The sequence below is a fragment of the Mobula hypostoma genome, chromosome 4, assembly GCF_963921235.1.
Source record: "Mobula hypostoma chromosome 4, sMobHyp1.1, whole genome shotgun sequence".
NCBI classification, from domain to species: Eukaryota; Metazoa; Chordata; class Chondrichthyes; order Myliobatiformes; family Myliobatidae; genus Mobula; species Mobula hypostoma.
Genome location: NC_086100.1, coordinates 203,460,091 through 203,474,655, shown reverse-complemented (window position 1 = coordinate 203,474,655; position 14,565 = coordinate 203,460,091). Strand labels below are relative to the sequence as shown.

At 47.1% G+C, this 14,565-nt stretch overlaps 1 protein-coding gene across 2 annotated transcripts in view; it reads right to left on the bottom strand.

Moving 5' to 3' along the window:
* Positions 1–2,257: 2,257 nt before the first annotated feature.
* LOC134345902 (gastrula zinc finger protein XlCGF26.1-like) overlaps positions 2,258–14,565 on the bottom strand; it is a 49,161-nt gene continuing 36,853 nt past the window's right edge. For both annotated transcript variants that reach the window (XM_063047247.1, XM_063047246.1), the window contains one exon: positions 2,258–9,381. In XM_063047247.1, coding sequence (XP_062903317.1) covers positions 6,723–8,624 — 1,902 coding nt within the window. In that variant the 5' untranslated portion in view covers positions 8,625–9,381 and the 3' untranslated portion in view covers positions 2,258–6,722. The remainder of the gene's footprint in view (positions 9,382–14,565) is intronic.

Below are 14,565 nucleotides of genomic sequence, written 5' to 3'. Positions count from 1 at the left end.
GATGACAGACCTGAGGTCATAGGCCTGGATGAGCTGCTTTTTAACTAAGCACCTCACTCCCTGAACTCCCGTTGCAGAACCTCGTTACTCTTCCAGCCCATATCACTGTCACCCACATGGATCACGACCTTCATTGATCACCCTCCTTAGGAAAACTGAGCATTCGATCCAAGATGTCCCAGGCAACATACCATCCTTGAACCTCATTCTCACTCACAGAACATTCAGTCAGTTCCACGACCACAGCTCACCTCTTCTCCACCCTTCTGTTCTCAGTCACAGAGCCAGACTAAGCACCAGAGACCGTAGTGCTGTGCCTTTCCTTTGCTAGGTCATCCCACCATCCCCAAGAGTGTCGCAAGTGAGATATGTGTTGTTCAGGGAGATGGACAGAGGGCTACACAGCACTCGCTGATTCCTCCTTTACCCTACCTGTCACCCAGTTTCCTGTACTGTGCACCCTGGGTGCAACTACCTCTCTGTATGTCCTACCTGTCACCCCTTCAGATTCCAGAATAATCTGGAGTTCATCAGGTCCCAGCTCCAACTCCTTAATGTGGATTGTTCAGAGCTGCTGCTGGATGCATTTCTCACAGCTGCAGTTATCAGGGACAGAGGAGGGGCCCCTGACTTTCCACATCCTGCAAGAGGAGCTTTCCACTCTCCTGCCTGGCATCTCTACTGTTCTAACTGAGCAAATGTAAAGAAAGGGGCAAAAAAATTCCACCTCCAGCATAATTTTGCCTTCGCTCATTGAAGGCTCTCCTCACTGAAACCTCGAAGTCTCCACTCCAACTCTGTCCATTCGGACACTGGCCGCTCCACTTGCTCCTGCCTAGCATTGATATCTTCTTGATAGTCAATCCTCAATGCCGATTGGCCACTGCTGAAATCTCAAAAATAACCTGCCCTGAGCCACTGCTGTTAATATTCGTTTGGCGAACCTGAGTGAATTACGTCCTCTCAAGCTTCTGATCTCTACGATTAGCGATGGGTCAAAGCTCAATGGGGCGATACAGGTTGAATGACTGAAATCTATCCCACGTTCATAGCATGTCACCTCCCTCACCACATTGTGAACACAGCACTGTCTCTGCAGCGTAGATAAGTGTGTGAATGCCTTCTCACAGTCTGAGCAGATCAACATCCTCTCACTGCTGAAAACAGTCTGGTGTGTAGGCAGGCGAGATGTAAGTGTGAATTCATTCCCAGTCCGAACAGAAGAACAGGGTTTCTACTTAGTACAAACTCGTGATGTTTATTCAGTTGACTGAGTGAATTCCTTTCCACAGTCTGAGCAGTTGAACAGTTTCTCCCCAGTGCTTACTCGCTGATGTTCATTCAATACTGGACTGAAAGTGATATATTTGAATGCATGCAGCATAAGAAATAAAATGGATTATCTTGACATTCAGCTACAGATTGGCAAGTATGACGTTGTGGCGACCTCTGAAACTTGGCTAAAGGATGGCTGCCACTGGGAGCTGAATATTCAAGGATATACAGTGCTTTAGATGGATAGGTAATGTGGCAGAGGGGGTGGTGTTGCCCTGTGTATAAGAAATAATATTAAATCATTAGAAAGGAATGACATAGGATTGGAAGGTGTAGAGTCTCTATGAATAGAAGTCAGAAATGGCAAGGGTAAAAAAGACCCTAATGGCAGTTCTATACAGGCCTCCAAACAGCCGCCGGGATATGGATTACAAATTACCGCAGGGGACAGAAAAGGCGAGTCAGAAGGCTGATGTCATGATAATCGTTGGGGATCTTAACATGAAAGTGGATTAGGAAAACCAGGTCAGTACTGGACCTCAAGACAGAGTGTTTGTAAAATCTCTAAGGGATATCTTTTTAGAACAGCTTGTTGTTGAGCCCACCAGGGGATCAGCTGTGCTGAATTGGGTGTTGTGCAATGATCCAGAGGTGATAAGCGAGCTTAAGGTTAAGAAATCCTTAGGGAACAGTGATCACAATATGATTTGAGGATGAGAAACTAAATTCCAACGTGTTGGTATTTCAGTGGAATAAAGGAATTTATAATGGCACGAGAGGGGAACTGTCCAAAGTTGACTGGAAAGGGACACTAGCAGGAAAGACAGCACAGCAGCAATGGCTGTACTTTCTGTAAAAAATGAGGGAAGTGCAGGACAGATATATTCTAAACTAGAAGGAACTGTCGAAAGGAAGAAGGACACTAACGTGGCTGACAAGTGAAGTCAGAGCCAAAGTAAAATCAAAAGAGAGAGCATGCAAGGAAGCCAAAGCTAGTGGGAAGATAGATTGGGAAGCTTTTAAAAACTTGCAGAAGGAAACTAATGAGGTGTTGTGATGGAAATGAGGCAGATTCTTTGGGTCTCAAAGGCAAGGATTCTGGACACACAGTTTTAACAATAAGGAGTTTATTTACAAGGGGAGAAGAGCTTGGCGACAATACATCGGCTACAATATTCGCATAAACGTGCTTAGAATAGACCAGCCTGGGAAAAGTCTATTTCCCAGTACAATACACGGGAAAACGGTGTGGGGACAGAGTACAGGTACATATACCAGCAAGGGAAAAGTAACTACGCTACCTGCCATCCCTTGACTATGGGCAGGCATGGCTCTCTGCTACAGGAACAATAAACTCTCCCACACACTATTCAATGCACAGCTCACCACGGGTCTCCAGTGCTGTTCTGCAGTCTTCAGCCTGGAGTGAAGCAGGGTGGTCCCTCGAGGATGGCAATAAAGAGAGTGAGCCAAGCATATGTAGCACCCCTTATAGGTCAGGGGGCTGGACAGTCCAGCCCTGGTGATTCAACAGGGGGCCAACGGCTTGGTGCTAGACGGGTTAATCCAATTAAGATGGCCAATGGTTAAGCGTGCATTGATTGGTTGGGAGGGGTGAAATGTTGACTGGCATGTGGTGTGCCTTCCGACCAGGTAGAGGGCAGTGCTGAGCCGTGACAGGCACGGCTCTCTGGAGACACTCCACCCCTCGGAAGACACACCACACAGCCAGGACACATAAGGCAGAGTGAAAACAATATCAACATACACTAGAAGTAACCATTTCTAAGCAGCTAAATAATTTGGCATGCACAACATAGTATAAAATAGCGATGATGACAAGAATGAGTGCGATGGACCAGTGGATGACAGTTGCCCAGGGACCCAAACGGCCACCAATTGCCCCACGAGGTGTTCTGCTGGAGGAGCTGGTCTTTTGATTTTTGAATTTTAGCCACCGAGTCCCGAAAGTGAGCAGCCAAGTGGGTGATGTTGCTAGACTCATCAGGGATACAGGTACAGCATTCCTTACCAATCACTGCACACGTTCCACCATCAGCAGTGAGTAGGTAGTCCAGGGCCATTCGGTTCTGCAGGGCGACCATCCTGACAGCTGTCAGTTCTGCCGCCGTTCGGGTGAGAGCATCCTCAGTGTGTTGCACTGCCACTGCCGTCTCGTTGGCCATTCTCCAGCACACTGGTCATCTGGATCACCTCCCGGGACAATCCATAACTGAGAAAGCCTATCATCCAGAGCTTCTCCGCCTCTGTAATGGCCCTCTTGTCCCGGCGGCCGCTGTATGCCGGGTATGTATACAGGTCAAATTGGAGTTACCCTGAATGGCGACCCAGCGGGTGTCCCCTGTACAATTTTTCCCTTCTTGGGGGGACCCTGTGGCTGTCTTATCCATACTCCACTCGAGTCCTCGGTCTCGGGAGGTTTGGTGGTTTCCCAGTCGGGAGGTGGGGAGCGTGCCAGATGGCGGGACACTGGGGACACCCAACAGGGTCTCATAGGTCTTGGCTGGACACAGAGCACCGGGGAGAATGTTCTGGAACAAGGGGAAGAATGCCAGTGCAGGCACCCAGAATAAGATCCCCGGGTGGACTAGTCAAAGGGAGGGATTTGAGAGTCTGGCCAGCATGCTGGCAAACCACGGGAAAACAGCGGACTGGTCTGAGCAGTTAGACCCCCATGGCGAGAAGCCTGGCCACCACGTGGTCTCCCTCCTTAAGGAATCAGGGTTCCCCAAAGCTAAAGGGAGTCAAAGGGGTGCCTTTTGGTTGTTTGCGTTCCTGCTGAGACGCCAGGTCAGGATTACCGACCACATTCAGCACTTATGTGGTCAGAAGGACAAGGAGCTAGAAGAGCTCCGGGTAGCACTGCTGCACGTTGCAGGAGGCAGCACAAGCTGCCCCGACCCCAGCCAAGGGGCTCCAGCTCAGGGGAACTGAGGTCGCCTGCAGGCTCATATAACTGCAGCAGTCGCGGGCAGCCCGTCGGTCTGGCTGGCAGCCGGACCCACTAAAGATTCGCACCCTGACACCCTGCTCACAGTGCCAAATGTTGTGACGCAAATGAGACAGATTCTTTGGGTCTCAAAGGCAAGGATTACAGGGTACAGGTACATATACAAGCAAGGGAAAAGTATCTACTCTACCTGCCACCCCTTAACTATGGGCAGGCATGGCTCTCTGCTACAGGTACAACAATAAACGCTCCCAAACACTATTCAATGCACAGCTCACCACGTGTTTCCAGCGCTGTTCTACAGTCTTCAGCCTAGAGTGAAGCAGGGAGGTCCCTCGAGGATGGCAAAAAAGAGAGCGAGCCAAGCACATGTAGCACCCTTTGTAGGTCAGGGGGCTGGAAGGTCCAGCACAAGTGATTCACCGGGGGGGGCCAAAGGCTTGGTGCTAGGTGGGGTAATCCAATTAAGGTGGCCAATGGTTACGTGTGCATTGATTGGTTGGGAGGGGTGAAATGTTGACTGGCATGTGCTGTGCCTTCCGACCAGGTAGAGGGCAGTGCTGAGCCGTGACAGGCACTGCTCTCTGGATACAGAAGGTCATTAGGAAGGACAAGATGAATTATGAAAGGAAGCAGGCGACTAATATCAAAGAAGATACTAAAAACATTTTTCTAAGTTATATAAAAGGTAAAAGAGAGTTCAGGATAGATATACTACCAATAGAAAATGACACAAGAGATATTGTAATGGGAGACACAGAGATGGCAGAGGAACTGAATACGTATTTTGCATCAGTATTGACAGTGGAAGACATCTGCAGTATATTGGACATTCAAAAGTATCAGGGAAGTGAAGTATGTGTAGTGAAAATTACGACTTGAGAAGGTGCTCAGGAAGCTTAACGGTCTGAGGGTGGATAAATCTCCTGGACCTGATGGAATGCACTCTCAGGTCCTGAAGGAAATAGCTGGAGAGATTGTGAAGGCAATCTACCAACGATCTTTCAAGAATTGATAGATTCTGACATTGTACCGGATGACTGGAAAATTGCAAATGTTACTCCACTATTTGAGAACGGTGGGAGGCAGCAGAAGGGAAACTATAGAGCTGTTAACCTGACATCAGTGGTTGGGAAGTTGTTGGAATCGATTGTTAGGGATGCGATTATGGCGTACTGGGAGGCACATGACAAGATAGGCCAAAGCCAGCATGGTTTCCTAAAAGTAAAATCCTGCCTGACAAACCTACTGCAATTCTTAGAAGAAATTACAAGCAGGGTAGACAAAGGAGATGCAGTCAATGTGGTGTACTTGGATTTTCATTGGGCCTTTGACAATGTGCTGCACATGAGGCTGCTTAGCATGATAAGAGCCCATGGTACAGGGAAGTTACTGGCATGGGTGAAGCATTGGCCGATCAACAGAAAACAGAGAGTGGGAACAATGGGATCCTATTCTGTCTGGCTGCTGGTTACCACTGGAGTTCCAGTGGTCGGTGTTTGGACCACTGCTTTTTACGATGTACGTCAATGATTTGGACTATGAGATTAATGGATTTGTGGTGAAACCTGCTGATGATACAAAGATAGGTGGAGGAGCGGGTAGTGCTGAGGAAACAGAGAGCCTGCAGAGAGACTGAGATAGTTTCGGGGAATAGGTACAGAAGTAGCCAATAAAATACAATGTTGTAAAGTGTATGGTCATGCACTTTGGAGGAAGAAATAAACGGGCAGACGATTATTTAAATTGGGAGAGAATTCAAAATGCAGAGATACAAAGGAAATTGGGAGTCCTTGTGCACGATACCCTAAAGGTTATCTTCCAGGTTGAGTTGGTGGTGAAGAAGACAAATGCAATGTTGGCATTCACTTCCAGAGGTATAGAATATAAGAACAGGAATGTGATGCTGAGGCTCTATAAGGCACTCGTGAGACCACACTTGGAATATTGTGTGTTTTAGGCTCTTTATTTTAGAAAATATATTGACATTGGAGAGGCCTCAGGGAAGATTCACAAGAATTATTCCAGGAATGAAAAGGTTACTGTTTGAGGAATGTCTGGCAGCTCTTGGGCTGTATTCCCTGGAGTTCAGGAGAATGAGGGGCATCTCACTGAAACATTCTGAATGTTAAAAGGCCTGAACAGATTCGATATGGCAAAGTTATTTCCCATGGTAAGGGAGTCTTGGACAAGAGGCCACATCTTGATGGAAGGATGTCCATTTAGAACAGAGATGTGGAGAAATTACTTTAGAGTGTGGTAAATCTTTGGACATTTTTGCCACAGTCAACTGTGGAGGCCACGTCATTGGGTGCATTTAAGGCAGAGAGAGATGGGTTCCTGATTAGCCAGGGCATCAAATGGGGAGAAGGCAAGGGAGTGGGGATGACTGGAAGAATTGGATCAGCCCATGACTGAATGGCAGAGCAGACTCGAAAGGCCAAACGGCCTACTTCTGCTCCAATATCTTATAGTCTTAACTGAGATGTCTGAGTGAATCCTTTCCCACACTCAGAACAGGTGAGTGGCATCCCCCAGTGTGAATTCTCTGATGTTCTTTAAAGTCAGATGACTGAGTGAATTCCTTCCCACAATCTGAGCAGGTGAACAGTTTCTCCCCAGTGTGAATTCGGTAGTGCCTCACAAGTCTGGTTGACTGAGTGAATCCCTTCCCACATTCAGAGCATGTGAATGGCAGCTCCCCAGTGTGAACTCGCTGATGTATCTTCAGTTGAAATGACTGAGTGAAGCCCTTCCCACAATCAGAGCATACGAATGGCCTTTCCCCAGTATGAAGTTGCTGATGTACCTGCAGATGAAATGACCCAGTGAATCCCTTACCACATTCAGAGCAGATGAACGGCCTCTCCCCAGTGTGAACTCGCTGATGCACCTTCAGTCGAGATGACCGAGTGAATCCCTTCCCACATTCAGAGCAGGTGAATGGCCATTCCCCAGTGTGAAGTCGCTGATGTTCCTTCAGTTGAGCTGAATGGGTGAATCCCTTCCCACATTCTGAGCAGATGAATGGTTTCTCCCCGGTGTGAACCAACTGGTGTGTCAGTAGTCGAGAACGCCGAATGAATCCTTTCCCACAGTCTGAGCAGGTGAACGGCCTCTCCGCAGTGTGAACAAACTGATGTTCTTTCAGCTGAGTTGAATAGGTGAATCCTTTCCCGCATTCTGAGCAGATGAATGGTTTCACTCCAGTGTGAATTTGCTGGTGTCTTAAGAGCTGAGATGAATGAGTGAATCCTTTCCCACATTCAGAGCAGCTGAACAGCCTCTCTGCAGTGTGAATTCGCTGATGTAACTTCAGTTGAGATGACCGAGCAAATACCTTCCCACATTCAGAGCAAGTGAACAGCTTCTCCCCAGTATGAATTCGCTGATGCTCCCTCAGTTGAGCTGAATGGGTGAATCCCTTCCCACAGTCTGAGCATGTGCATGGCAGCGGCCCAGTGTGAACTAACTTGTGTGTCAGTAGGTGAGAACGCTGAATGAATCTCTTCCCACATTCAGGGCATGTGAAAGGCCTCTCCCCAGTGTGAACTAACTTGTGTGTCTGCAGGTGAGAATGCTGAACGAATCCCTTCCCACAGTCTGAGCAGGTGAATGGCCTCTCCCCAGTGTGAACTCGCTGGTGTCTCTGTAGTGTGGATGGGCGAGTGAATCCCTTCCCACATTCAGAGCAGCGGAATGGCCACTCCCCAGTGTGAACAAACTGGTGAGTCAGTAGGTGACTTGACCGAGTGAATTCCTTCCCACAGTCTGAGCAGGTGAATGGCCTCTCCCCAGTGTGAACTCGCTGATGTTGCTTCAGTTGAGATGACCCCGCGAATCCTTTCCCACATTCAGAGCATGTGAATGGCCTCTCCCCAGCGTGAACTCGCTGGTGTCTCTGTAGTGTGGACGAGTGAGTGAATCCCTTCCCACAGTCTGAGCAAGTGAACGGCTTCTCCCCAGTGTGAACGAACTGATGTTCTTTCAGTTGAGCTGACTGAGCGAATCCCTTCCCACATTCAGAGCACTGGAATGGCCACACCCCAGTGTGAACAAGCTGGTGAGTCAGTAGTTGATTTGACAGAGTGAATCCCTTTCCGCAGTCTGAGCATGTGAATGGCCTCTCCCCAGAGTGAACTCGCCGGTGTCTCTGGAGTGTGCATGACTGACTGAATCCCTTCCCACAGTCTGAGCATTTGAATGGCCTCTCCCCAGTGTGAACTCGCTGGTGTATCAGTAGCTGAGAACGCTGAATGAATCCTTTCCCACAGTGTGAACAGGTGAATGGCCTCTCCCCAGTGTGAACTCGCTGGTGTCTCTGTAGTTTGGATGAGCGAGTGAATCCCTTCCCACAGTCTGAGCAGGTGAATGGCATCTCCCCAGTGTGGACTCGCTGGTGTTCATTCAGTTGAGATGATTAAGTGAATCCTTTCCCACATTCAAAGCAGGTGAATGGCTTCTCCCCGGTGTGAACTCGCTGGTGTCACTGTGGTGTGGTTGAGTGTGTGAATGCCTTCCCACCATCTCAGCAGGTTACCGTTCTCTCACTGGTGAATTTTCAGATTTACCTTTAGCATCGACGACATAATGAATGGCTTCCCGCAGTCAGAACAGGTGGAGCACCTCACTATGCTGTGAACTTGCTGATGTATCTTCAGACTGGATGACTGAGTGGTTCCCCTCCCTCACACAGAGCGGGTGAATGGCCTCCCCCCACGGTGAACTCACTGGTGTGTCTGTGGGTAGCCTGTGAGTGAATCCCTTCCCACACTGAGAGAAGGAGAATGATATCTCACTACGATCAATTCTCTGGCAATTCAGAAAGACAGATGTTTCAATCCCTTATACAATCAATGCAGTTTAAGAACTGATCTCGAGTGAATTAATGCTGGTGTGTTCTCAGCTCCTGGTTCCAGTGGATTTCACTGAGTTACAACAGAAAAATTCATTTCAAACACAAATACATTTCCAGCTGGGATGAGATACTTCTTCATCTCCAAGGGTCGACAGCAGATGTGTTGGTGTTGCAAAGAAAATATTCGGCCGCTCCTTAAATATCCAGACAAAGACAACAAAACTGATGTATTGTTGTGTTTGAGATTCCTGTACACAAGTGTTCTGCCATTTCAAACCTGTAAAAATATTTGGAAAAGACATCAATGGGTGAAGGAGAATATTTCAGGTAAGATTTTAGACTGTGGTGAGAACATAAGAAATAGGAGCAGGAGTAAGACATCTGGCCCGTCAAGCCTGCTCCATCATTCAATAATATCACAGCTGATCATTGTCTTAAATATAGCACAGGGCTACGGTAGGAAACTTTGTCACATGGTGTGAGCAGAATTATAGAATTATCTGCAGCTTAATGTGAAAAAGACATGGAGCTGGTGATAGACCTGAGAAGAGCTAAGGTACCGGTGACCCCTGTTTCCATCCAGGGGGTCAGTGTGGACATGGTGGAGGATTACAAATACCTGGGGATATAAATTGACAATAAACTGGACTGGTCAAAGAACACTGAGGCTGTCTACAAGAAGGGTCAGAGCCGTCTCTATTTCCTGAGGAGGCTGAGGTCCTTTAACATGTCGGATGATGCTGAGGATGTTCTACAAGTCTGTGGTGGCCAGTGCTATCATGTTTGCTGTTGTGTGCTGGGGCAGCAGGCTGAGGGTAGCAGACACCAACAGAATCAACAAACTCATTAGTAACGCCAGTGATGTTGTGGGGATGGAACTGGACTCTCTCACGGTGGTGTCTGAAAAGAGGATGCTGTCCAAGTTGCATGCCGTCTTGGACAATGTCTCCCATCCATTACATAATGTACTGGGTGGGAACAGGAGTACATTCAGTCAGAGACTCATTCCACCGAGATGCAGCACAGAGCGTCATAGGAAGTCATTCCTGCCTGTGGCCATCAAACTTTACAACTCCTCCCTTGGCTGGTCCTGGACTTATTTCCTGGCATAATTTACATATTATTATTTAATTATTTATGGTTATATTACTATTTTTATACTCTGTTCTTGGTTGGTGCAACTGTAACAAAACCAAATTTCCCTCGGGATCAATAAAGAATGCCTATGACTATGACTGTATATATTTACTGAGGTGGCCTCCACTGCTTCATTGGGCAGAGAAATCCACAGCTGCACCCCTCTCTGGGAAAAGCAGTTCCTCCTCATCTCCATCCCAAATTCCCTGAATCTTGAGGCGATGTCCTCTGGTTCTCGTCTCATTTAGCAGTGGAAACAACTTTCCTGCCTTTATCTTATCTATCCCTTTCATAATTTTACATGTTTCTATAAAATCTACTTTCAATGTGAGCTCTAGCATCACAATTTTACCAAGTTCAACTCAGGTTGGAGGTACTGAAGTTGAGATATACCTCAGGCTACTGTGGGAAGTGAGGGTGGTAATTGCTGAGCCTCTGGCGATGAACTTTGCACCATCAATAGGGATCGGAGAAGTGTCAGCGATTTGGAAGTCATTGTTCCCTTGTTCAGGAAAGGGAATAGAGGTAACCTAGGAAATTATACACCAGTGAGTCTTAGTTCAGTGGAGGGCAATGTTTTGGAGAAGCTCCTGAGAGGCAGAATTTATGAGCATTTGGGGAAACATAATCTCATTTGCGATAGTCAGCATGGCTTTTTCTCGGGTAGGTCGTGCCTTATGAACCTGATTGAATTCTCTGAGGATGTAACAAAACACACTGATGAAGGTAGAGCATTGGATGTAGTGTACGTGGCTTTCAATAAGACTTTTGATAAGATTCCACATGCAAGGCTCATTCAGAAAGTAATGAGGCAAGGATCAAAGTAGACCTTGCTTTGTGGATCCAGAACTGGATTGCCCACAGAAGCCAAAAGGTGATTGTAGATGGTTCGTATTCTGCATGGAGGACAATGACCAGTGGTGTTCTGCAGGGATGTGTTCTGGGACCCGTCTGTTTGTGATTTCTATAAATGATCTTGATAAGCATGTAGAATAGTGCGTTAGTAAGTTTGCTAATGTCACAAATGTTGTGGGTGTTGTGGAGAGTCTGGACAGTTGCCAGAGGTTGCAGCAGGACATCGATAGGATGCAGAACTGGGATGAGAAGTGGCAGATGGAGTTCAACCTAGATAAGTGTGCAGAGGTTCATTTTCGTAGGTCAAATTTGCAGACAGAATATAATATTATATTAGGAGTTTTGGCAGTGTGGAGGATCAGTGATATCTTGGGGTCCATTTCAATAGTACGCTCAAAGCTGCTGTGCAGGTTGACATTGCTGTTAAGGAGCCCTTCATCAACCATGGGACTGAGTTCAAAAGCTGTGAGGTAATGTTACAGCTATATAAGACCTTAGTTAGGTCCCACTTGGAGTACTGTGTCCAGTTCTGGTCACCTCACTATAGGAAGGATGTGGAAGCATTGGAAAGGGTACAGAGGAGATTTACCAGGATGCTGCCTGGTTTAGAAAGTATGCATTATGATCAGAGATTAAGGGAGCTAGGGCTTTACTCCTTGGAGAGAAGGAGGATGAGAGGAGACATGATAGAGGTGTACAAGATAATAAGAGGAATAGATAGAGTGGATACCCAGCGCCTCTTCCCCAGGGCACCACTGCTCAATACAAGAGGACATGGCTTTAAGGTAAGGGGTGGGAAGTTCAAGGGGGATATTAGAGGAAGGTTTTTTACTCAGAGAGTGGTTGGTGCGTGGAATGCACTGCCTGAGTCAGTGGTGGAGGCAGATACACTAGTAAAGTTTAAGAGACCACTAGACAGGTATACGGAGGAATTTAAGGTGGGGGCTTATATGGGAGGCAGGGTTTGAGGGTCGGCACAACATTGTGGGCCGAAGGGCCCGTACTGTGCTGTACTATTCTATGTTCTATGTTCTATGAGATTTACAAGGATGCTGCATGGATTGGAGAACAGCCTTATGAGAATAGTTTGAGTAAACTTTGGAGCGACTGAAGATGAGAGGTGACCTGAGAGTTGTATAAGATGATGAGAGGCATCGATCATGTGGCTAGCCAGAGACTTTTCCAGAGGGCTGAACTGACTAACATGAGGGGGCATAATTTTAAGGAGCTTGTAAGTAGGTACAAGGGGGATGTCAGAGGTAAGTTTTTCACACAGATAGTGGTTGGTGCATGGAATGCACTGCTGGCAATGGTGGTAGAGGCAGATACCAAAGAGTCTTTTAACAGACTCTTAAATATGTATATGGAGCTTAGAAAAATAGAGGGCTATGTGGTTACATAGAACATAGAATAGTACAGCACAGTACAGGCCCTTCGACCCACATTGTGCCAACCCTCAAACCCTGCCTCCCATATAACCCGCCACCTTAAATTCCTCCATATACCTGTCTAGTAGTCTCTTAAACTTCACTAGTGTATCTGCCTCCACCACTGACTCAGGCAGTGCATTCCACGCACCAACCACTCTCTGAGTAAAAAACCTTCCTCTAATATCCCCCTTGAACTTCCCGCCCCCTATCTTAAAGCCATGTCCTCTTGTATTGAGCAGTGGTGCCCTGGGGAAGAGGCGCTGGCTATCCACTCTATCTATTCCTCTTAATATCTTGTATACCTCTATCATGTCTCCTCTCATCCTCCTTCTCTGCAAAGTGTAAAGCCCTAGCTTCCTTAATCTCTGATCATAATCCATACTCTCTAAACCAGGCAGCACCCTGGTAAATCTCCTCTGTACCCTTTCCAATGCTTCCATATTCTTCCTATAGTGAGGCGACCAGAACTGGACACAGTACTCCAAGTGTGGCCCAACCAGAGTTTTAAAGAGCTGCATCATTACATCATGACTCTAAACTCCATCCCTCAACTTATGAAAGCTAACACCCCATAAGCTTTCTTAACTACCCTATCCACCTGTGAGGCAACTTTCAGGGATCTGTGGACATGTACCCCGAGATCCCTCTGCTCCTCCACACTACCAAGTATCCCGCCATTTACTTTGTACTCTGTCTTGGAGTTTGTCCTTCCAAAGTGTACCACCTCACACTTCTCCGGGTTGAACTCCATCTGCCACTTCTCAGCCCACTTCTGCAACCTGTCAATGTCTCTTTGCAATCTCTTTCAATCCTCTACACTATCTACAACACCACCAATCTTTGTGTCATCTGCAAACATGCCGACCCACCCTTCTACCCCCACATCCAGGTCATTAATAAAAAATCATTAAAAGTAGAGGTCCCAGAACCGATCCTTGTGGGACACCACTAGTCACAACCCTCCAATCCGAATGTATTCCCTCCACCCCGACCCTCTGCCTTCTGCAGGCAAGCCAATCCTGAATCCACCTGGCCAAATTTCCCTGAGCCCATGCCTTCTGACTTTCTGAATAAGCCTACCGTGTGGAACCTTGTCAAATGCCTTACTAAAATCCATGTAACTCACATCGACTGCACTACCCTCATCTATATGCCTGGTCACATCCTCAAAGAACTCTATCAGGCTTGTTAGACATGATCTGCCCTTCACAAAGCCATGCTGACTGTCCCTGATCAGACCATGATTCTCTACATGCCCATAGATCCTATCTCTAAGCATCTTTTCCAACAGCTTTCCCACCACAGACGTAAGGTTCACTGGTCTATAATTACCCGCACTATCCCTACTACCTTTTTTGAACAAGGGGACAACATTCGCCTCCCTCCACTCTCGTACACAACGAGGCCATAAAGATCCAAGCCAGAGGCTCAGCAATCTCTTCCCTCACATCGTGGAGCAGCCTGGGGAAAATTCAAGTTCCCTCTCATTGGTGAATACCAAAGAGAAGTATTCATTGAGGATCGCACTCACTTCCACAGCCTCCAGGCACATCTTCCCACCTTTATCTCTAATCGGTCCTACCTTCACTCCTGTCATCCTTTTGTTCTTCACATAATTGAAGAATGCATTGAGGTTTTCCTTTACCCTACTCGCCAAGGCCTTCTCATGCCCCCTTCTTGCTCTTCTCAGCCCCTTCTTAAGCTCCTTTCTTGCTTCCCTATATTCCTCAACAGACCCATCTGATTCTTGCTTCCTAAACCTCATGTATGCTGCCTTCTTCCACCCGACTAGATTTTCCACCTCACTTGTCACCCATGGTTCCTTCACCCTACCATTCTTTATCTTCCTCACTGGGACAAATTTATCCCTAACATCCTGCAAGAGATCTCTAAACATCGACCACATATTCATAGTACATTTCCCTGCAAAAACATCATCCCAATTCACACCCGCAAGTTCTAGTCTTATAGCCTCATAATTTGCCGTTCCCCAATTAAAAATTTTCCTGTCCTCTCTGATTCTATCCTTTTCCATGATA